This window comes from Acomys minous (genome assembly GCF_964271855.1).
Source record: "Acomys minous genome assembly, chromosome: 1".
Classification (NCBI taxonomy): Eukaryota; Metazoa; Chordata; class Mammalia; order Rodentia; family Muridae; genus Acomys; species Acomys minous.
This window is the reverse complement of record NC_140483.1, coordinates 61,668,695-61,692,375: the sequence shown is the minus strand read 5'-3', so window position 1 is coordinate 61,692,375 and position 23,681 is coordinate 61,668,695. Positions and strand designations below refer to the sequence as shown.

The window sequence follows — 23,681 nt, the reverse complement described above, 5'->3', positions numbered from 1 at the left end:
CTTTTCATTTTACATGGAAGCTTAAATTGCTATCACTTTACATAATCAAACACACACACACACACAGACACACACACACACAGACACACACACTTTTCTTTTTGCTATGGAAAAAATAAAAATGTTATTTTTTTCAAAACCATGAAGTAATTTTGAGGAGATTGTAGAAATACAGAGTATCCAAAGGAAAACAAACATGCCAGTCATTCATTCCACTCAACAATAGTAACCACTATTATGTCTCATGTCATTTTAAAACTCTGCATATCTATATTTTAACAAAATTGAATTCTGTTACACATGTCATCTCATATCCTAGCTGAGAATTTACAAACTAATTAAGCATTATCTCTGTCTGTATGCATGTGTGTGGCATGCATATTTATATTCAGAGTTGCATGTGGGGTGCACATATGTGTCCATGCATGTGGTGCGTAACATCAGGCATCTGCCTCTGTAGCTCTTTACCTTATTTACTGAAGCAAGGTCCCTTGTTAAACTTTGAGTATGCCTGTTTCAGCTCGTCCAGCCCCTGTCTCCACCTCCCTTGGACAAGGGTGACAGGCAATCTACCATGCCTGCCTGGCTCTAGGGTGGGTTCTGAGAATATAAACTCTAGTCTTCACACTTGTGTGATAAGCATTTTACGTACTGGATCACATGCCGAACCCAATGAAGACTATTTCAATTAGTGACTTTTTACTGCAGAATATTCCACTGTGTTGACATGTTTTAACGCATCACTCCTCAGTTAAGAGCTTAGGAAGAAGCTGGGTATAGTGGTGCTCGCCTTTAATACCAGAACTCAGGCAGAGGCAGGAGGATCTCTGACAAAGTGAGTTCCAGGACAGCTAGGGCTACACAGAGAAACTCTGTCTTAAAAAATACCAAAATTAACCAACCAAACAAATAAACTTAGGAAGCCAAAAGTGTATTTGGGCAGTACATAATAAAAATGCATAATAAAACTGAGTAGGTACAGCCTGTAATTCCATCATTCAGGAGTCTGAGGCAGGAGGTTCATGAATTTGAGGCCAGCCTGAGCTACATAGTGAGTTTCAGGCAAGCCTGAGCTACATAGCAAGATCCTATCTCAAAACCCTCGAAACAAACAGAGACAGATAAGAAGAAAGGAGAGAAAGAGGAGAGAGGAGGTGGAAAACAAATATGGATAGATCAGTATATCAATAGCTAGGTGAATGATATACAGATAGGTTATAAATAGGTGATGATAGATAAATTATAGATCATTGATGATAGATACATATATAAGTAGAGGTTTGATATATAGATATATAGATAGATAATAATTCTGGGAAAACGTTAGAATTTTATAAACTCAGATGCTGAGCGTATGAGTACTTATTGTGTCATTGCTTATGATTTCTATATTTAAAATACTTCACACTAAAATGTGTTTTCGAAATGCCACTGTCCAGTTCTGAAGTCCCCGCCACCCTCTCCACCGCCCCCCCTCCCTCATCCTGTAGCTGAGTCAGCCATCCTTGGCAGCAGGATTTAAGCTCCATGATCCTCCACGCCATTTTCACAAGTCTTACCCCCCTCTCACAATTATAGTGGTACACGATAATTTTCTACTATTTCCATCCTGATGCAAAAATCTTTAATACTGATTTAAGTAGATATTTACAGACTCATCAGGCATTCTAGTCTCTGTCGTTTATTAATTTAATACTTATGGAGCTCTAATTACAAGCAAAAAATAAAGTTTCCCTATCTGTGTCTGTGGCAAGGGCCCACCGTGTGGGGAATTGCCTGCGAAGCCGGCTCCTGAAGCTCCAGTACTCTTCTCAGTACCGAACTCTCACAGCTCATTGGCTGCAGAGGCCCGGCTGATGCAGAGAGTGTTTCCTGAAAATTCCAGTGGGCTTTAAACAAGGATTTATTTACTCCTGCATCCAACCGGCTTCAGCACGGCGTGAGAGAGTCTTCAGCTACAAGTCATTTTTATTATCACCGGAACTGGATTTTAAAATCCTAGGGGCGTAGAAAGCAATAGCGGCCGCTGCAGTGCGCAGAGAGGGGTGGTGAGCTGACCCATCCATCACTGCAATGAGATTGTCTGGGGAGCATGCCAGTCTCTGAGGGATTTAGGAGTACATCCTGACTCCAGTTGACCCACAGTGTCCCTGGGATGACCATCTATTTGTTTGCTTAGCACCGCTGGCTTGCTGAGCTCCCCTCCAGCTTGCGTCAGTAACATGCTCAAACAAAATGGGAAGAGTTTCTGACAGCCAAGTTAGTGCTGTCATTTCAAGGTAGTCCTGGACACTCTGACACATCCAAATGCGTTCCCCGCCCCTGCCCCCACGTGAATGAACCTAGTAACACACACTCAGGTACAAAATGACTTCACTGCTGGTATGAGGCAAGCAGAATGTTAGCAGCTGACAGTCTGACTCCCATCACTTATCGGCTGCCAAGACCTGACTAAGTTACTTGGGTTCTGTCTTCACTGTAAAATGAGGCAGGGGTGAGCACAAATTTCTGAACTCGTATAACACAAGGAGTGCATGTCTCATAAGTGATTAAACCAATTAGTAGTTGTAAAATCTCTCTCTCTCTCTCTCTCTCTCTCTCTCTCTCTCTCTCTCTCTCTCTCTCTCTCTGTGTGTGTGTGTGTGTGTGTGTGTGTGTGTGTGTGTTCCCGTGCGCGCGCATGTGAAAGCCAGATGTTGACATCCTATGTCTTCCTCAGTTGCTCTTCATCTTATTTTTAAATGTTGTTTTATTTTACTTTATGTGTATGGGTACTTTGCCTGCATGTGCCTGCGTCTCTCATGTGTGCAGTGTCCTCAAAAGCCAGAAGATGGCTTCAGATCTCCCGGGACTGGAGTTAGACTATTGTGTGCCATCGTGTGGGTGCCTGAAACTGACTGCTGGCCCTCTGGAAGAGCAGCCACAGTGGCTTTCACCCACTGGGCCATCTCACCAGTCCTTACACCTCAGTTTTTTGAGACAAGGTACCTCACTGAACTCGCACCTTGCTGATTCCACTGAGCTGGGTGGCCAACGGCGGCTAATGGGAGCCAGAGATCATCCTGCAGCTAACCTCCAGCACTGAGGCTGCCATAAATGCTGCTGTGCCCAGCGCATATGTGGGCTCCGGGGATTCCAACTCTGGTCCTCGTGTTTGCACGGCTGCCGCTTGACTTCCTGAGCCATCTCTCCAACTTACAGTTATAAAATCCTTATAGCAGCATTGGTAATAAACTCTCGGCAGATGCTAGTCATGAGCTTGAGAGTACATGCCATTTTGTGTTCTCTATTATGCCCCACACATGGAAGGAAATTGTTTTTCGTGTTAATTTGAACTGAATCAAGTCTTACCCTAATGAGAGATAAGATCTCACAAAGTACCATGATCAGGTGCCTACGCCGTCCCAAGAAGTCAGTATTTTATTGTTGCTTTAGTTTTAGATTTTGTTTCTGTTTTTGCTTTTTTTCAATACAAGGTCTCTCTGTTTAGCCTTGGCTGTCCTGGACTCGCTTTGTGAACCAGGCTGGCCTCGACCTCACAGAAATCTGCCTGTCTCTACCTCCCTGAGTGCTGGGATCACAGGCATGTGCCCCACCATGCCCTGCAAGAAGTCAGTATTTTCTTTCCAACTAACATTCATGGTCAGAACGCAGTTAGCTTCTGTACCATCAACAGCTTATATCTCAAGGCAGAGGCAAGTAGATCTCCATGAGTTCGAGGCCAGCCTGGTCTACAGAGAGAGTTTCAGGACAGCCAAGGCTACACAGGGAAACCCTGTCTTGAAAACTAAAAACTAAACAAAGCAAAACAAAACAAAGCTTATGTCGCCGTGCTCCTCAGCCCACTGAGTTGGAGATCTCCAGTTTACCCTTTGCCTGTCATGCCTAGGATCCCTAGCTATCCAAAACCGTGCTGTTTAAAAAATGCTTACATACACAAGCATACACAAGCCGCATTTCACTAGCTGGGTGAGCACAAATGTGTAAAAGTAGGTGAGTCACACTTGTATCCTAGTACGCCTAAAAAGAAAACATCCTAATGAAAGTTTGTTGGGAACCTTGGTGTGCACTGAGATTAGTGACCGTTTTCCTAGTTTCCCTTTATTACTGTGATGAAACACCATGACCAAGCAACTTGGGGAACCACCAGCCCCGTGGGCTGGGCCCTCCCACATCAATCACCAATCAAGGGAGGCCCCACAGACCTGCCTCCAAGCAATCTGATGGACCCAGTTTCTCAGTTGAGGTCCTCTCTCCCCCAGATAATTCTAGCTTGTGTCAAGTTGGAAAAAAAAAAAGTCACCAGTAAAACTGTTGAGGGGACTTAAACATTGCACCGACTAAAGTTCATTTCATCCACATGGTCTTTCCATTTCTCATAAGACTCTGAGGCAGGTTGGCCTCATCTTAGGACTTACCGGCTCAGGCACTGAGAGCTCTCTCCAGTAAATTTCTTTTGTTCATGAGAGACTGCTCAGAGGGGCTCCAGGCTCCAGGATCAGAGAGAGTACACACAACACCCAGAAACCCCCTCAGTGCTGTGTCCAAGGTCTTTGTGACTTAGATCAGGCCAGCCTACCCCATTCTAGCTATAAGGTCCTAAGGCCCGGCTCATCATCTTCCTGCATAGCTTTGTCTGTCTGTTTATTTGTCTGTTTGTTTTTGAGACAGGGTCTTTCTGTGCACTCCCTGTGCACCTGAAATTCCCTATGTAGCTCACACTTGCTTTGAACTTGCATTGACAGGTGTCCATAATCATGCTTGGCTCTTGTTTGCTCAATTTCTGGCACTCTAGGTGTCTAAGCAGGGAGAAGGAGGGATCCCTCCTGCCCCGACTCCAAGGACACCATCCCAGTTGTGCTGAAAGGCTAAACTGTGGGTACCAGGAGGAGAATTTCCCTGTGTTTGATGTGTGGCATAAGACTTTAAGCATTGTGCTCTCCATCAAAATGTTTGAGTCGGGGGACTAGAGAGGTTTTCAGTCACTAACATGCTTACCTTGGAAATACAAGATCTTAAATTCTGTCTTCAGAATCTATATTAAAAACAAACAAACAAACAAACAAAAACCTGGGCACGGCAGTGTGCACTTGTGAACCCAGACGGGGCAACTGGAGACAGGCAGATCTCTCGTGCTCACTGGCTGCTCAGTCTAGACAAATCAGCGAGCCGCAGGCCAGTGAGAGACCCTGTCTCAAAAACCACAGTTGCCAGTGCCCAAGAAAAACATGCAAGGCTATCCTATGGCCTCTACACACACACACACACACACACACACACACACACACACACACACACTCACACACACACACGCAAACAATATGTTAAATCTATCAACCTATGGTTAATTCTGAGAGTCCTTTTCGTTTTTATTTTTTCAAGCAGGAATAAATTGGTCAAAGGGTCTTTTACAGAGCTCAAGAAGGAGCATCAAGAGTATTTGAGTTTATTTACTCAGATCAATGTAGAATCAGATAAGGCAGTTACCCCAAATAACTTCTTTCTCATCGCTCTATTGAAGGCTGCTGAGAGGCTGAACTGTTCGCTGTTCGTGCATCCCTGGGATATGCAGATGGATGGACGAATGGCCAAATACTGGCTGCCTTGGCTTGTAGGTTTGTACTGGACTAGGGATGGGAACACAGAACCAACTCTTGGTTTTTTTTTTTTTTTCAGCTATCCGTGGAACTCTGTTCTGCCATGGGGGGTGGGGGGAGGAACACATGGATTTGATTAGATTGAGAATAATAACAAACTACCATTGATTGGGCTCTTACTCAGATAAATATTCTAAGTTTGAGCAGGAACCACATAGGAAGTCATATATTGAACTGACAAAGTTGACACTGTAATGGCAGTTTCATATATGAAGAAACTGAGGGGGAGTTTTGTTTTTGTTTTTTGTTGTTGTTTTGCTGTTTGTTTGTTTGTTTGAGAAACTGAGTCTTATAGTGATTCGTTGTTAGCTAGGATGCACAGTCCATGGGAGAAAATGCAATTTAACAGATTTACCTGACTGCAAAGGCTCTTTATTATACAGGCCTCCAAATAGGCTCTCAAAACAGTAGCCATACCTGTGAAGCAGGGTTGTAGTGTTTCTGTTGTTGTTGTTGTTGTTTAAGACATTGATAATGATGTCAGCTTTTGTAAACAAGAAACCTGAAGTTATCAATGGGAGGTCAGTTTTCACCGTCCAAGTGTGGGAGGGAGGCCTTAGGCTGCCGGAGACCCAGGCTTTCAACACAGCTGCCCTTTATCCCTCTCTTCTGCCCTTTGCCTCACATACCACCTCTCAGTCCTAGTAAAAAGAAAAGATAAGGAACAAATATAAAATGTGGGGGCTATGAACACTCTCTACCCCTCCATGCGGTCTGCAGTAAACCCCTTCGCTTCCTTGGGCTTCAGTTTCTTATCTTTAAAATGAGAGAAATGGTCTGTGTTAACCCCAAAGATGGGAGAAGAAAGACCACCAGCCCAAATCACAACGGCCAAGTTAATTAAAGCAAGCAATTAATTAAAGTAAATTATTTTTAATTTGTATTCTCCGGCTGTCTCCCCCAAAGGTGGGGTTCAAGAGATCAGCATTGGATGTGAGGAAGATAAGGTTTTTATAGCTCAGGGGTAGGAGGTTTCCAAATAGGGGATTTAGTAGGCAAAATAGGTATGGTTACAGGAACAGAACATAACTCAACAATTTAGTCATAACAACCTCCTAAAACAAAGACATGGTGGCAAGGTGGTCGTAACAAGACAGTGTGACAACAGATAGTCATAACAAAATGTCACAACAACCTTTTAAAACAAAGGTAGGGTTGAAAGATGGTTATGAGCTGGGCGTGGTGGCACACACCTTTAATCCCAACACCTGGGAGGCAGAGGTAAGCAGATCTCTGTGAGTTCGAGGCCAGCCTGGTCTACAAGAGTCTAGGACAGCCAGGGCTGTTACACAAAGAAAACCTGTCTTGAAAACCCTAAAAAAGAAAGAAAGAGAGAGAGAGAGAAAGAAAGAAAGAAAGAGAGAGAAAGAAAGGAAGGAAGGAAGGAAGGAAGATTATAATAATTTTTTTAATCAAAGACACAGTTGCTGTCTCCTGGGACAGGCAGTATGGAGCCATTAGTAGTTAAGGTTACAGGTGGGGCCTAGCCCAGTGCTTGAAAAACAGAGGTTAAATCCATAAACAGGAATGATCCTAGTCTGTCTTTATTATAAGAGGGCCTTTAAGCCTAAGACGGAGGCAGGTGGGTTCATCAGTCTGTATTGTTGGCTCTAGTGAGGCAGCTTCCTACCCACCAAGTAATTAACTGTTGCTTGCGATCTTGGTGCTCAGCTGGGGAGACGGCTCAGTGGACAAAACACTTGCCACAGAGCAGCAGCATGAGGAATGGAGTTCAAATGCTCAGATGCTACAAAAAGCTGGACACGGTCGCTCACTGTGTAATCCTAGCGCACCTATGGCAATCTGGAAGGCAGAAGCTTTCAGGCCTGCTAGCCTGCACAGTGGGAAAACAAAGACCCTGATCCAAACAGGATGGAGGAACAACATGTAAGGTTGTGCTGTGGCCTCCAGACATGTGCCGTGGTCATCAGCCTTCAAACCTGGGGTAAACGGTTGAGGGGCCTAGTTAACATATCAAAACGGGCCTGGCCACCAGGTTTGCCCAGTACCCCTCAGTTCCTACCTGTTACAGGGCCCTTCCTGGCTGGCTGGCACACCCCCAACTCCCTACCCTAAATTTTCCAGTCATACTCCAATCATTTCGGTTGCCTGTTCTCTTTGGGCCTTCTTGCTGCACCTGATTCCCCTCTCTCTCTCTCAACACATCACAGCTTAAGCCAGTCATGTCCACTCTGGACTCCCAGATGTCCCTGCCTCTAGCTGTGCTCTCCCACATGTCTATAATAAACCTTTCCTACACCGTACCTAGGAGCAGTCGTCTTTTCCTTCCTTTTTATTTCTTTTTTTTTCCCATTCAGTTGCACACTCCTGCTCTCAGACACGTAACACTCACAAACACATAAACACACACACACACACACACACACACACACACACACCTGATTAGCACAAAGTTGACTTACAAAGAACCAGAAGGAAATGGAATAGTCTCTCACCGTGCCGTCGGAAGCTCTGCTGGGAATACCACCCTCCAGATGGATACAATCCACCATGCTCCTGGAGTTCTCAGGAGGCCCGGAAGCTGGGCACACCTGTGCTGTAGAGCAGAGAGGGACAGAAGGAGCTGACAGCGAAGGCTCGGCTTGCAATCAAGATCTCTAGGTCAGCCATGGGGCACACTGTATCCCCAAGTACACCTTGGGGTTACAGCATCAGGGACCAACTGCTGCTTGTAGGAGTGTGAAGCGCTTGAAGAGGTTCACATGAGCCCATTAATTTTTTTTAGCCTTAGCTCCCAAGAGGCAGCAGAGACCTGGCAGGCTTAACAGTAACAGTTAACATGTAGTGAGCTGTACCTGGGCACCAGATACTATCACAGAACCCTCAAAACAACCCATTGCCAGGACCCAACCATCAACACTGTACACTTGGTGTGTCCTCTCCAGTGGACATGGCAGTTGAGGGGAAGGTTTTTATTGTGAATATGAGGGAGAAAATGGTGTAGATATGAATTCATGTAGATATGAGCCATAACAGAGAAAGTTACAGGCTGAATATGGCCAGCATGCTGGACTTAGGCATGAGAGGAGAAGCCAAGTGTTGGGGTAAGGATGGGGGGGGGGGCAGGGGCAGGGGTAAGAGAGATGAAGACAAAGAGAGGCAGAAGAGAAAGACCAAGAGAGTGCTTAGATAGCCGCACTAGCAGGCTCATAAGAAGATTGAGTAAGTAGAGGTGGAAAGCGGCTGAGCTGGCGAAAGATCAGGGCAGGAGGCAGGGTAAGAAAAGCCAGGATGCCCGCATGACTCTGCACTGTGTAGCAGGTACTTGTGATGCTGAGGGATCTGGAGGCCAGCACACACCACAGATAGTCCTCCGTCCCCTCCGCCCCTTTGGTAGAGGAGAGCTGGCATCATGAGTTTCTGAGGAGTGGTGGCTTTTTGTTTGACTGGCAGAGTTTGAACCTGACGGTCACCCTACATTCACAGTGAGGAAATTGAGGGGTGATTAATGTTTGCTGAACACCTCCAATGTGAAGTCATGACCAGGAACTTTACTGACATTATTTACACACCACCACAAAAACCCTATGAGACAGAAAAGAACATCCTGGGGTGAAGAAACGCAGGCTATGGCATCCAATAACTTCGGCCCTGCCGCCTAACACTATGTATGCATCCCAAAGCGAAAGGCGCGAGACTGGGGACTTAGCTCAGCGTTCGAGCACTTGGCTAGCAAGCACAGGGACCTAGGTGTGATCCTCAACACTGAAAAGAAAACTGAGGGCAAGTCCGTGTGGCTGGTAGTCAGGGTCAGGCCAGATGAAAAGTTTCCAGCTTCTTGGCCCTTTATCCAAAGAGCCGGAAGTGAGAACTCACATAGATTTGCAAACTAACTTCATTAGGAGTGAAGGGATAGCACAGACGATAGAAGATAACACTGTCAATCCTGACAGTCTCTCTTTTGTTTATTAGATTAGCTCACGCATTTATTTTCTTACTGTGAGTGAGGCTGGGGTGATCCACGACGGACCGATCCGTGGTGCACGGAAAGAAGGGGTTCCTTGTAAATATGAAGCCACCATGCGGCTTTTCTAGGGTAGCAGAGAGAGATTAACCACAGGCCGTTTGGGGGAGCCCAAGACTGCCATGGCTACCTCTCAAGAAGCAGAGAGGAGGGACTTCCTGGCAGCTGCCGTTGCTATCTCTAGGGAGCCAGAGGGAAAGGCTAGGGTGCAGCGTGTGACGTGGGGGCGGGGCCAATTTTAAAGGGAGCTAGAACAGCCTGGGAGTTTAGTGCCCGAAGATTCCTGTCACGGCTTTGAAACTCGCCATAGCTACAAGTTAATAGGGACTGAAGGAGCGTGGAGGTCAGTTGTAGGTTTTGATAGGTTATTGGATGCCTCATTTGCCTGAAGTGGAAAGAAACAAGGGACATTGCTCTTTCCGGCAGAGAGAGACCCAGGTTTCTGAGCAATGCTGCGCCTGAGCTTTTTTTTTTTCCGTCCACCAGCAATCCTTCTTTGTCCAGCCTGAGCAGGGCCCAGACTCAACTTGAGACATGGTCAGTGTCGCTGCTTTTTGGGGTTTGGGACTTAACACTTGTCCCAATGTGTTATGGGAAATGACTGTCATTTCCCATAACACATTTTATTTTAATTATATACCTGCCCAGTTATGGATAGGCATGAGATGATAAATAGAGGATTCTCCTTAATAGGTTGTTAAAACACACCGTGTATATACACCTCCAAAACAGTTTAGGCCAGATAGAGCCTTCTATTCTTCCTAGCTGGATATGCTGGGAGTACACTTGAATAGAAACCATCTAAATTTGATTGTAACCAGGGCTGGGGAAACTTATAACACATTCAAAGATGAGGGTAGATGTAGTCTGATGCAGGTAGGGGGCCATGGTCACTGTTTGAAGAGGTGTGTGCGTGTGTGTTTGCATAGTGTGTGCAAGTGAAGGGATTGATCTGCCAAGTGCATTATTACAAGGGCAGGTGTGCATAAGCCCAACCAAATAGGAGTCCCAAGCTAAACTACGTCCAGTGCTTGCCTGCCTCATCAGGACCAAAGCCAAGAAGCCCCTTTGTTTGCCCGTTCCCATCTCTCACACTACTTAACTCTCCTTGAATTAGTAAACAGGGACTTTAGGATGATGCTTCTGGGCTGAGCAATGCCCTGTGTGCATTTGGGTCATCTCTGGAGCAGAGGGCCCCCATATTTCACATCACTGAAAATTCTGCACATCACTGCTGCTCTGCAACCACTCGTGCTCCGGAGCCTCTTCTTGCTTAAGATAAGGGGCACTGAGTCACGTAACTGTCTCCCCTTCTAGGGATGCCGTCGGAGACCACCATGGCCATTTGCTCCATGATCATGGGTGGGGTGTTCGAGAAGTTTCCCAAACTCAAAGTGTGTTTCGCACATGGAGGTGAGACCCTATTTGTATCAGTTCAGACTGGCCTAAGAAAATGCCGGGGTGACTGAAAGCCGCATGGCTGCAGGCTAGAAACCTAAGAGGGAAGTGGTGGTGGGGTTGGTTTCTGGTGAGGGCTTTCCTCCCAGTGCATGCATGGCTGCCTTCTCCCTGTGTTTTCATGTGACTCCTCTCTGTGCACACGTGAGTAAGAAGAGGACAAAAGCTGGTACTTACAGAAGAGAGATGGTCTGATCTGTGTGTGTGTGTGTGTGTGTGTGTGTGTGTTTATCATGTTTATTTGTGTATGCATTAGTATGCAGAGGCCAAGGATAATGTTGGGTATTGGGTATTATTCCCCAGGCGCCATCCACCACCACCCTCCTTTTTTTTTTTTTTTTAAAGAGAGGGTCTTTCAGCTGGGCAGTGGTGGATCATGACTTTCTTTAATCCCAGCACTCAGGAGGCAGAAAGAGGCAGATGTCTGCATTTGAGGCCAGCCTGGACTACAGAGCTAGCTCCAGAATAGCCAGGGCTCTACAGAGGAAACCCTGTCTCAAAAAAAAACAAGCAAACAAACAAAAGACTGGATCTCTCGATAAACCTTGAGCTCAGCAATTTGGCTGAACACATTGGTTGGCCAGCAAGGCCAGGATCCTTCAGTCTCCACCTCCCCAGAGCTGGGATTACACATGTGTGCTTGTCATTCAGAATCAGGGTCTCGGGGGTGGAGAGATGGCTCAGAGGTTAAGAGCACTGACTGCTCCTCCAGAGGTCCTGAGTTCAAATCCCAGCAACCACATGGTGGCTCACAGCCATCTATAATGAGATCTGGTGCCTCTTCTGGTGGGCAGGTATACATGCAGGCAGAGCATTGTATACATAATAATAAATAAATAAATCTTTTTTAAAAATCAGGCCTCATGGTTTCACTGCATGGTGATTCACTTTACCTAGTGAACTAGCTCCGCATCCATTTACTGTTTGTTTGTTTGTTTGTTTGTTTGTAGTGCTACTGAGCATGGAATCTAGAGCCTCACACATGTGCTCTATGCCAAGTTACATCCAAGCCCTTTTTATTTCTTAAAAATATTATTGTTGTTGCTATTGGTGTGTGGGTGTGTGGGCATGTGCGCATGCGCACACGGGTGCACGTACACATGCATCTGCATGTATGCTGTGTGTGCAGGTACCTTCTGAGACCAGAGGAGGGTGTCAGAGCCAGCGAGTTACGGGTGGTTGTAAGACGCCTTCATGGAAACTGGGTGCTGAGAACCATACTCTGTCTTCTGTAAGAACAGCAAGAGCTCTTACCTGCTGAGCTCAGTCTCCAGCTCCTTGAGTGTATTTTGAGACAAGGTCTCATTAAAGTTTCCCAGGCTGGCCTTGAACTCACTCTGTAGCCTAGGCTATCGTCCGTCATCCGTCTTGAGCTTGCAGTCCTCCTGCCTCTGTCCCCTTGCAGGTGGCGCTTTCCCCTTCACCATAGGGAGAATCGCCCATGGATTCAACATGCGCCCTGATCTCTGTGCCCAGGACAATTCATCTGACCCCAGGAAATACCTCGGCTCCTTCTATACAGACTCTCTGGTTCATGACCCTCGGTCTCTGAAGCTGTTGACAGATGTCATAGGAAAGGTAAAGGGAATGGTCTGGGGACAGCAACTTGACAAGTTGGACACTTTTGAGGGAAAAGGGAAGTATGAGGTAGTAATATATCTGACATATGCACTGCTGCTGGGATCATAGATATGAGCTGCCAAGTCTGGCTTCACAGTGATCCTAGACATCCAGACTCAGTGATACTTAGGCTTCCTCAGCCTGACTCTTCCTATGACCCATTTAACACATAGGACAATTCCTGCTATAAGAAAATAGGCGAATTAGTTACTTTTCTTCTTGTTGTTATAATACATCTGACAAAAGCAACTTAGGGAGAAAAGGTTTATTTTGGCTCGCAGTTCCAGCCTATAGTCTATCATAGCAGGGAAAGCACTGATCATTGCAGGAGTGTGAGGCAGCTGGTCACGTGGCAGTCACAGTCAGGAAGCAGAAAGAGATGAATTCTGGTGCTCGGCTCACTTTCTCCACTTTATTCAGCCCATGGAATCAGGGCGAGCCTTCTCATCAGTTTACCCAACCTAGAAACCCCCGCCCCTCAGCATGGCCAGAGGTGCTGTCTAGGTGAGTCTAAGTGCTGCCAAACTGAGGGCCTGCATTAACCATCCTGACCAGGGACAGAAGCAGCAACTTGTCAAACTATTTTTAACTCTCGTAAGCATTTAGTAAGCATCTGCCAAGTAGAGATCTCCTTCCTGCAGGACCATATAAATCTTGAGGAATCTCTTTCCCCCACTTCCCTCCCTGCTGCTGTCTCCTTTCCCTCAGAACAAGAGCTCCAAATTAACAAGACTTTCATTTTGAGTTCTTTCACGCCTGCTTTCCTGCATCTAATATTTCAGGACTAATTGCATCATGGTTACTTCTTTTTTATATTCAAACATTAAAAAACGATGTTGGGGTTTCTTATTACATATATGTATATATGTGCATATATATGAGGGTATGGTTATACACATGAGTGCAGTGTGCATAGAGACTAGAAGACAAGAGTCAGATCCCCAGGAGCTAGCGCTACAGGCCGTTGTGAGCAGCCTGAGGTTGGTGCTGGGAACTGAACTCAGGTCCTCTCCATGAGCAACGCATGCTCATAACCGCGTAGCCATCTCTCCAGCCCCACCCCCATTCAAGAAATTGTTCCTTCACCTCACTCACACATTTACTAAAGCAAATTTCAAGTTGATTATAAGCACGTGTGTCAAAGTAATATTCCAACCATCTCCAGAGAAGATTTCTCAAAAGTTCAGCTCAAAGAATTATCCTTAGCAGAGGGAAAAAAGGCTAAATAATAATTATCAACTTAAAGTAAAAGAATCTAAGGATGATAGATTTTTTTAAAAAAGAAAAAAAATCTAAGCTATTATGGATAGCCCAGGTCTAGACCAGTTTCGAGACTAATAAATTTATAAAAGTACTATTACGCTGAAGATGATCAAAAGTTACTAAGAAGGTTGAATAAGAATGGCCCCCATTGGCTCATATATTTGAACGCTTAGTTACTAAGGAATAGAACTGTTTGAAAGGATTAGAAGGATTAGGAGGCGTGGCTCGGTTGGAGGAAATGTGTCACCAGTGGTGAGTTTTGATGTTTCCAAAGCCATGCCAGGCCTGCTGTCCCTCTCGCTGCTTGTGGATCAGGGATGTATCGCTCAGCTGTTGCTCCAGTGCCGTGCCTGCTCCCCACCATGATGATAGTGGACTAAACCTCTCAGTTGTAAGCCAGCTCCCAATGAAAGTATTTCTCTTCTAAATGTTGGTCATGGCGTCTCTTCACAGCAATAGAACAGGGACTAAGACAGTTACCAACAAAAGGTAAACATATAGATAATAGATAAGAAAAGTTAGAAAACCAGATAATTACAAGTAGATATGTAACCGTCTACAGAAAGAAGTTAAAAGCAAGTCTAACTAATAATTTAAAGTTTCTAAACCATGAGTTTGATGTTCTGTGCTAGCATTAAAAACAAGCAGACAAAACAAACATACACAATTCAAGGAACTGGGGAGATGGGATGGCTTAATGGGTAAAGCCCTAGCAATGCATGCCTGAGCACCTGAGCTTGAGTCCCCAGAACCTATGTAAAAGTGGGACATGTAGGTAGCATGGGCATTGTAATATGTGCATCGTAACATGGGCATCGTAGCATGGGCATTGTAATATGGACATTGTAGCATGGGCATTGTAATATGTGCATCGTAGCATGGGCATCGTAGCATGGGCATCGTAGCATGGGCATCGTAGCATGGGTATCGTAGCATGAGCATCACAGCATGGGCATCGTAGCATGGGCATTATAACATGGGCATCATAGCATGGGCACTGTAACGTGGGCATCGTAGCATGGGCATTGTAACGTGGGCATCGTAGCATGCGCATCGTAGCATGGGCATCGTAGCATGGGCATCATAGCATGGGCATCGTAGCATGGGCATCATAGCATGGGCATCTTAGAATGGGCATTGTAACATGGACATTGTAGCATGGGTATCATAGCATGGGCATCGTAGCATGGGCATTGTAACACGGGCATTGTAGCATGGGTATCATAACATGGGCATCGTAGCATGGGCATCATAGCATGGGCATTGTAACATTGGCATCTTTAATCCCAATGCTCCTAGAAGCTCACAGGCCAGCTAGCCTGGAATATGCAGCAGAAAAACAACAGAAAAACCCTGACTGAAACAAGATGGAAGGCAAGTTCTGATACCTGGACAACATTATCCTCTGAACATACACACACACACACACACACACACACACAGAGAGAGAGAGAGAGAGAGAGAGAGAGAGAGAGAGAGAGAGAGAGAGAGGAAACTATAATTACAGAAGACCAGAAGACTGGTTTTTCATTTGTGCTTTAGATTCATTTGCTTTCTCCATATTAAAACAGGACAGACTGCTTCCTAAAGCATATTTATATCAGAGAATGCCATCATGCTGGGAAGGGAAGAATTCCTAATTAGAAAATGGATGCCTGGATTTCATCTTCATGCTAATGTAGCTGACGAGTGTACTGTAAGCGTGGGACTTTAAAACCATGTTGTACTTTGGCAATGTAAACAGCGTTAGCAAGAGGAAGAGATGAACCCCTGGTGACTACCAAGCAGAGAGCTAGAGCAGGATCAGCTGTTGGCACAGATGTGAGGAGACAGAACTTTACATCTTTGGGGCTTCTACAGCAGGTGTATTTTCTTGGCTTCATATACAGATGAATACTGAAATCTAAAAATAGTCTTAGTAGTCTATCATGGCCTTTGAAACTGTATGGTGTGTGTGTGTGTGTGTGTGTGTGTGTGTGTGTGTTGGACGTCATGTGTTCTGTCACGCTCTGCTTTATCCCCTCCCCCCGTTGTTCTTTTTTGCTTGTTTGTTTTTGAGACAGGATTCCTCTGTGCAGCCCTGGCAGTCTTAGAACTCATTCTGTAGACCAGGCTGGCCTCGAACTCAGAGATGCACCTGCCTCTGCTTCTTGAGTGCTAGGATTAAAGGATTATGCCACCACCGCCCTGCTTACTGCTTTATTCTCTTAAGACAAGGTCTCTCAGTGAATTTGGAGCTAGGCTGGCAGCTAGCAATCCCCAGCACTCCTGCTGTCTCTTTCGCCAGAGCACTAGGATTATAGATAGGCACATGCACATACTCAGTTGAGGTACTGGGGATTTGAACTCAGTTCCCCATGGTTGGGCAACAAGCATTCTCTGAACTATCTCCCTAGCCATCAAATATAAATACATATACAAATACATTCTTATACATGAGCCAAGGTCTCACTGTGTAGACCAGGCTGACCTCAGACTCACAGAGATCCCCCTCCCTCTGCCTTCCCAGTTCTGGTATTGAACACATATGCCACCCATAGCCAGGTCAGACTTTTCTTTTTAGATGACCATTCCTTCCAGTGTTTACTATCAACTGAAGTACCTTTTATAAAGTTATTTTGAACAAATTATATATATAAGTGTATGTCTGTGTGCCATATATACACACCTATGTATATATGATATCGTGTGGTTTTTATAAGTTTGTAAATGGTGTAATGTTTCTATCAGGTTAAACATGTCTACCCAAACATGCCTTTATGATGAAATATTATAAGTCACTTCACCCGGCTTTTTGCCATATACTGCCCAATATTATATATAGTCATCCCACTGTATAATAGCATGCCAGATCTCCTGGAGTTCTTTAGTTACTATGTTGTTACTTTTAGAGACAGGGTCTTACTTTGTAGCCCAGATTACTCTATGACCCAGGCTGGCTTTGAACTCCTGATCTGCTACCTCTTAAGGCAGGGGTTGCAGGCATGCACCATGCCAGCAGGCATACATCAGAACGTCTTGTCCCTGTTCCATTCATCAACTTCTCCCTCTCTTTCTCTCTTTCCTATTCTTACAGTCTCTGGTGACTAACAATTAACTGTCAACTTCTATGGACTCAACTATTTTATAGACAACATATGAGTGCTGGCATCTCTCTGTGACAAGCTTATTTCACCCAACATAATGGCTTCCAGTTCCATCCACATTGCTAAAATGGAAACATTCCATTCTTCTTTGAAATGAGAATATATGATCACAAAAAAATTCATCAAGGATGGCCCTTTCTTCGGTACGGAAACACTGCCGGACTCATTTAAGCTCAATGACTGCAATGAACTTCTAGTCTCTAGTCTGTTCTATTTGCTGAGTGCTTGCTCTATGCTAATAGCATGTTGTTTCAGTGACAGTGGCTTTGTAGTATATTTTTAAAATCAATGTGGTCATTCCTGTTTTGTCTTTTTGGTCCAACACTTCAAAGAGCATTTAGGATCTTTTGTGGTTCTATACAAACTATAAGATTGCTTTTCTATTTCCATTTTTTAAAAAAAAAAGTCATTGCTATTTTGAGAGGAGTTACATTTACTCTGAACTGCTTTGGGTAGTGTGACCGTTTTAACAAAATTAATTCTTCCAACCCATTAATACAGGATATCTTTCCATGGATTGTGTCTTCAATTTGTTTCATCAGTACAGTTTTCGTTACAGAGATCTTTCACCTCCTTGGTTAAGTTTATTGCCAGGTAATTAGTGTTTTGCTGTAACTATTATAACTGAGATTCTTTTCTAAGATAGTTTGCTGCTGCTATGGAGACCCTAACGATTTCTTCACATTGGTACTGCATCCAGCAACTTTACTGAGTTCTATAAGTAATTCTAAAGAGTGGTGGAGGTGCTAGGGCTTCCTACACATATGACACAATCATCTGGAAAGAGAGACAGGTTCACTTCCTCTTGACCAGTCTGAATTGTTCCTTCCTCTTCCTTCCTGCCTCGGTACTCTGGGTAGAACTTTCAGGACTCTGTTGACCAAAAGTGGTCAAAGTGCACAATCTTTGTCTTGTTCCATATCTTACAGAAAAACTTTTCATTTTTCCCACTCAGTACAATTCGAGCTATGGGGTTGTCATATATGGCCTTCGCTGTATTGAGGGACTTTTACTTGGAGTACATAACATGGACAGTGGGTGAGATGGTTCAAAGTAAGAGTACTTGTGTGCAAGAGTGAAGACATGAGTTCAAATCCTAAGCACCCATGTAAAAAGCTGGGATTCGCTATAACCCTGGCTCTGAAGGAGAAAGAGATAGGAAGATCCCTGAAGCTTCCTTCCTGTCAGCCTAGCTCCAGGCTTGGTGAGAGACGCTCTCGCACAGGAATAAAGTGGAGAGTGCCATAATACCTGGCATCTTCATCTGGCCTCCTCATGTGTGTCCAGGCATGCATACCTGCACACACATATGCATATAGGACATACATACATACATGCATGCATGCATACAGATAGACCTAGAGAACATCAATGAAACGAAGCAGTCTCCAAAAGAGAAACCCTACATAACTGAACATAGCTGGAATCTACAAAAGCCATCTTTGTAGAAACAGCACAGAACAATGTTTACCAAAGGCTGAGGTGTGTGGTGGGGGGGAGGCAACAGAGAAGAGGTTAACAGAAAGTACAAGTTAAAAAGAAAGACTGGGTCTAGAGTTCTCCTGAACAGAAAGGTGACTCTAGCCAGAAATGTCTTGTATGTCGCAAAAAGCTATAGGAGAGAATTGTTTCATCTCAAAGAAGCAATAAATTATTAGCTAATGGATATCTGTGTAATGCCTCCAGTTGATCATTACACAATGTAGGTCTATATCAAACACTTCATGTTCCTGAGGAACTCGTAAAAGTATTATGTATCAAAGTACAAAAATAACTATATAAGTTGGGTGTGGCGATGCATGCCTTTTATCCCAACATTCAGGAGGCAGAGGCACAAGTGGATCTCTGTGAGTTTGAGGCGAGTCTGGTCTACACAGTGAGTTCCAGGACCACCAGGGCTATGTAGAGAGATCTTATCTAAATGAATAAATAAGTCGATAGATAGACAGACAGACAGATCAATCACACTATTGTTACAACTGAAAAGCAGTATCAGTTTTAATACAAAACACTGTATTAAGGCACGAGAATTGACTCGATAGGTAAAGTACTTCCCACACAAACTGATGGACAACGTCAGTGACATCTCTGAAAGGGAGAAAACTGACTCCCCAAAATTTGTCATTAAATCTCCATGTGTGCACTGCAGCAGATGCCTCCTCACCCCCATGCTCTACTTCCTAATTTTGAAATGTATGCTGTAGTTGTATGAGAAGTGTCTTCTTAGACAGGCCTGTTGGCAAATGTCTTTAATCACAACACTCTCAAGGTAAAGGCAGGAAGCTCTCTGAGAATTTCTAGGCTCACCCTGGCACACAAAGTAAGTTATTTGCCAACCATGGCTACCTTGTGAGACCCTTTCAAGAAAGAAAAGAAGGAAGAGGTCAAGATGGCTCCACGGGTTAAAGGATCTTTAACCCTGATAACCTGGGTTTGATCAGAACCCACAGGGTGGACAGAGAAAACTGACTCCCATAATTTGTACTCTGATCTCCACATGTGATCCCCCTTCACACCACACACACACACACACCACCACCACCACCACCACCACCACCACCACCGATAAACAAATGTTATAGAAAAGAAAAGAGCAGAAAAAAATCCTGTTTTTAGGAAACAGACACTAATTTACTTAGGAGTAAAGGAATATGATGTCTCCAAACTCACTATCGATCCATTCGTACATCTATGCAGACAAACATATGAAAATAATGAGACCAGGTGTGAAAATTTAAACAATTTCTTAACTTGGGTGATGGCAGATTCTTGAACTACCTTGCAACTCTTCTGTAACTTTAAAACTCTATAAAATTTAAAACTAAATAACACATTAATGAATTGGTTTAGAGTGGAGTTCAAAGGGCTGGAGAGATGGCTCTGTGGAAGAGCATTTGTTGCTCTTCCAGAGGACCCAGGTTCAGTTCCCAGCACCCTCAGCAGGCAGCTCAAACCACTTTTAACTCCAGCACCAGTGGATCTGATGCTATCTTCTGCTCTCTTTATCAACACCTTCACACATGCAGTGCTCCCTCTGTCTCCCTCTCCCTCCCTCCGACCTGTGAAAAGCTTGCTGTGACAGGAAGCAGCTGACTCAGGTAGAGGGCTGTAGCAGAAAGGATACCACACTTCATCTGGGAAAGCTCAAGAGAAACCAACAAAGGGATAATTTACAAAGCTATGCATAGTTACACTACCATTTAGCGCAAAACTTTTCTTTCCAACCATATTCTTACAGAGTTACTTATCATGTATATCATTATAAGAAAGGTAAAATATTTCATTCTATCTAAATATATCCATGTTTTATCAAACACCTAATTCTTATATTTCATTATTTGTATTTCAGTTATTAAGGGAAAATATGGGCTGAGGTGGAGACTAGCTCATTCAGTGACGTGTCTGCCATACAAGCACACTGAACTGGGTCCGATTCCCAGAACCTATATTAAAAAGATCCAGGCGTGGTGGTGCACACCTATAATCCAAGCACTAGGAAGGTAGAGACAGGTGGCTCTGGGGATCACGGGCCATCCAGATGAGCATATTTAATGAATTACAGGCCCGCGAGAGACCCTGTCTCAAAAGGCCAAAGTGGACAGCTCCTGAGGAATGACACCAAAGGTTGTGTGCTGGCCTCCCGCTTGTAAGCATGCACACACAGAAGCAATTCTTAGAAGGCTTAACAGTGACACCTGCTGGGACAAAAATAGCAACATGAAAACTCAGCCTTTCAATGTTAAACCAGTCCTGTTTCTAGTAAATCAGGACGAAATTCGTTCTTTTGCTAGACTAGTGCATATAATAAGTAAGTTAACTGTTCAGGGGGCTCTTTAATGTCCTCACATTTACAAATAAGGTTGTATTTTCTCCTTTTAGGATAAAGTCATTCTGGGAACTGATTACCCCTTTCCGCTAGGCGAGCAGGAGCCTGGGAAGCTGATAGAGTCCATGGCAGAGTTTGATGAGGAAACAAAGGTACATGCCTTGAACTTCCGTCTTCTTGCTGACCTGAACACAGAAGCCATGGCAGTTCATTCCCCTGCAGCTAGGACTCCATTTTCTGAAATAGCTAGACTGTTAAAAATAAATGCTTTAATATTTTAAAATAAGCTCAGTATAGTTAAATGCATAAATCCTCTGCCCTCACGTGTGTACACACACACACACACACATACACACACACAAATAAATGTTTAAAACAAACAAACAAACAAAAAGCAATGCTATCTACTAAGTGCTTTATCAAGTCAATCATGCTTTTAAATAAAACAACTCTCTCTCTCTCTCTTTCATCCAGGACAAACTCACAGTGGACAATGCCTTGGCTTTTTTGGGTCTTGAGAGAAAACTATTTGAATGACAGAATTAAGCACAAAAACAACCTTTCAAGAAGATGCATCACTTTTGTCTTTGAACATGAATCACACATGTTGCTAAAGTTGTATTCTGAATCATTTTACCCCCAAAATGGAATATTCCCCCTCAGGATGAAAGCAGGAGAGTCAGGAATTCAAGTTCCCAGCCACTCTGGGGTATTTGTAACTGTCCAAAATAAGGGCGGGGGGTGGGGTGGGAGATATCCCCAAGTATCCCCTTAATAGCAAGATGTTTCCTAAGGTCTTTATTCTGAAATGCAATGTGCTGAAAAGCAGTACATTACTACATATGCAAATCAAAACTATTTTATTTGGAAGATATTAAAAATTAATGTATAATTAACTAATGATCTTAAAAGAAAAAAATCTAGCAACAGTTTTAGTCTTTAAGGCTCAGATAGGTTCTCTATTTTGATCAAAGATATGGGAACTGTACCCAAATAATATGTTTTATTTTTCAGTTGTAACCCTTTCCCCTAGCTTAGTCATTTATGTTTTTATCTTTGTAAAGCACACACAGGATATACACAAGCTCAGTGTTTCCAAACACCAGTAAGGAAACAAGACAAATGTTCATGAAATAATTGTTTGGTGATCCAACACAAAGCTCAAAGATGCTTCCGTAAAAACTCATTCTAGTCTCTCACAGATCTTAGAACGTGGGCTGAGTCCAGAAGGATGGATGGACACGTCTTTAAGAAGTAAAAAGATGGTGGGCTGGGCGTGGCAGTGCATGCCTCTCATGCCAGCGTTCAGGATGCAAAGGCAGACAATGGGTCTCTGTTTGAGGCCAGCTCGGTCTGCATAGCAAGCTCCAGGCCAGCCAGCCAAGGATACATAGTGAGACCCTGTCTTGTAAATAAATAAACAGAAGATGTAAGATAGACCGTCTTACGAGAAGAGAAAAAAAAATACAGGAACATGGGTGTGACTTCAGAGTGGATGAACCTTGTTCCATCTATAAGTTTACTTTTACCAGAGCAGGAAGCACAGACTCAGCTCTAGGGAGTAAGTGGGTAACACCAGGATACCCTTGTTCGAGGACCTTACCACTACACCTGAGTGGCTGCAAAGGATTTGAGCCTGGGACAGGATGGCAGGCAGCATCTCCACTTCACATGCCTCTGGCTGAGTCAGACAACCCCTCCATAGCATACTCTTAACTTTGGACTCACTCATACTTATTTTTCTTTCCATTAGACTACAAAACCAGGCTCACTGTTAACATGTAACTTGTCCTGGCCCCATCAACAGAGAAAAGAGAGATCTAATGAATACCATCGCTCCCATTCTGTTATTTTCACCATCTGTGTGTCTCAATACTCCGTCTCCTTCTGCTCCACGTTGCTTTCTAGAGTTTCCCCCCAACTATCACTTTATTTACTACTCCAATTTGTCTTGAAAGAGAAATAAAGCTGAACGGATCAAGACTTGGAAGCATATGTTGCTGTTTTTTTTCTTCCCCAAATCTTTGGAAGAAATGTCTACCCACCTCACCCCCCTTTAAATTATCTGAGCACCACACACAAAATATTCTTGTTGCTTACTTTTGCCTCACTACAGTAAGAAAGAACACACAAGAAATGTGGGACCCTGCTCTTAAGGGCAAAGCATTTCTGGAGAGCCTCTGAGCTTGATATAAGAAGACAGACTCCATTTCTCAGCCGGGTTCCCTCTCTGCCTGATCTGGGGAACCCCAGATCCTCTAAAGAGCATCACATAGTCCTCATGGAGATTACAACCCTAACCCTTTCATGATAAGAAACCCGCTCAGTGTGCACCTGGGGATTCCTGGAAACACTCATCCTATGCTAATAAGATGTTTTGGTGTCTTGACTTTCAACCAATGACCTTTAACTGTATCTGGAGTTCTTCCCCCACCCACAGGAAAATTAAGTACCACTTTCTCCCTCTTATGATAGGGCTGGGTTGTTACATGAAATGTAACCCATAACTCCAGCGAATCAGATGCATTCACCCTCAAAACCCCTCCCATTACCCACGTCCCTGTTTCACGCGAAATAAATGGGTCAGCATCATCTACTTTACCACCACCAGCTGAGACTTGTCATTTACTCTGGGGAAGAACAGGCTCCCCTTCTCTCGGAAGAATTTACGGCTGGACCCCCAGGGTTTGGCTGCCAGTCAGTCAGCCTGGATCATTGCTCCACCC

The 23,681-nt window shown here is 44.2% G+C and overlaps 1 protein-coding gene across 1 annotated transcript in view; it reads left to right on the top strand.

Annotated features, from left to right (window-relative positions):
* Positions 1-22,945, top strand: part of ACMSD (aminocarboxymuconate semialdehyde decarboxylase) — a 39,217-nt gene extending 16,272 nt beyond the window's left edge. Inside the window, exons 6-10 of the mRNA XM_084792523.1 lie at positions 5,522-5,615; positions 10,960-11,055; positions 12,506-12,678; positions 21,009-21,107; positions 21,430-22,945. Of these exons, the coding sequence (XP_084648649.1) occupies positions 5,522-5,615; positions 10,960-11,055; positions 12,506-12,678; positions 21,009-21,107; positions 21,430-21,492 (525 nt within the window). The 3' untranslated portion in view covers positions 21,493-22,945. The remainder of the gene's footprint in view (positions 1-5,521; positions 5,616-10,959; positions 11,056-12,505; positions 12,679-21,008; positions 21,108-21,429) is intronic.
* The last annotated feature ends 736 nt before the right edge of the window (positions 22,946-23,681 follow it).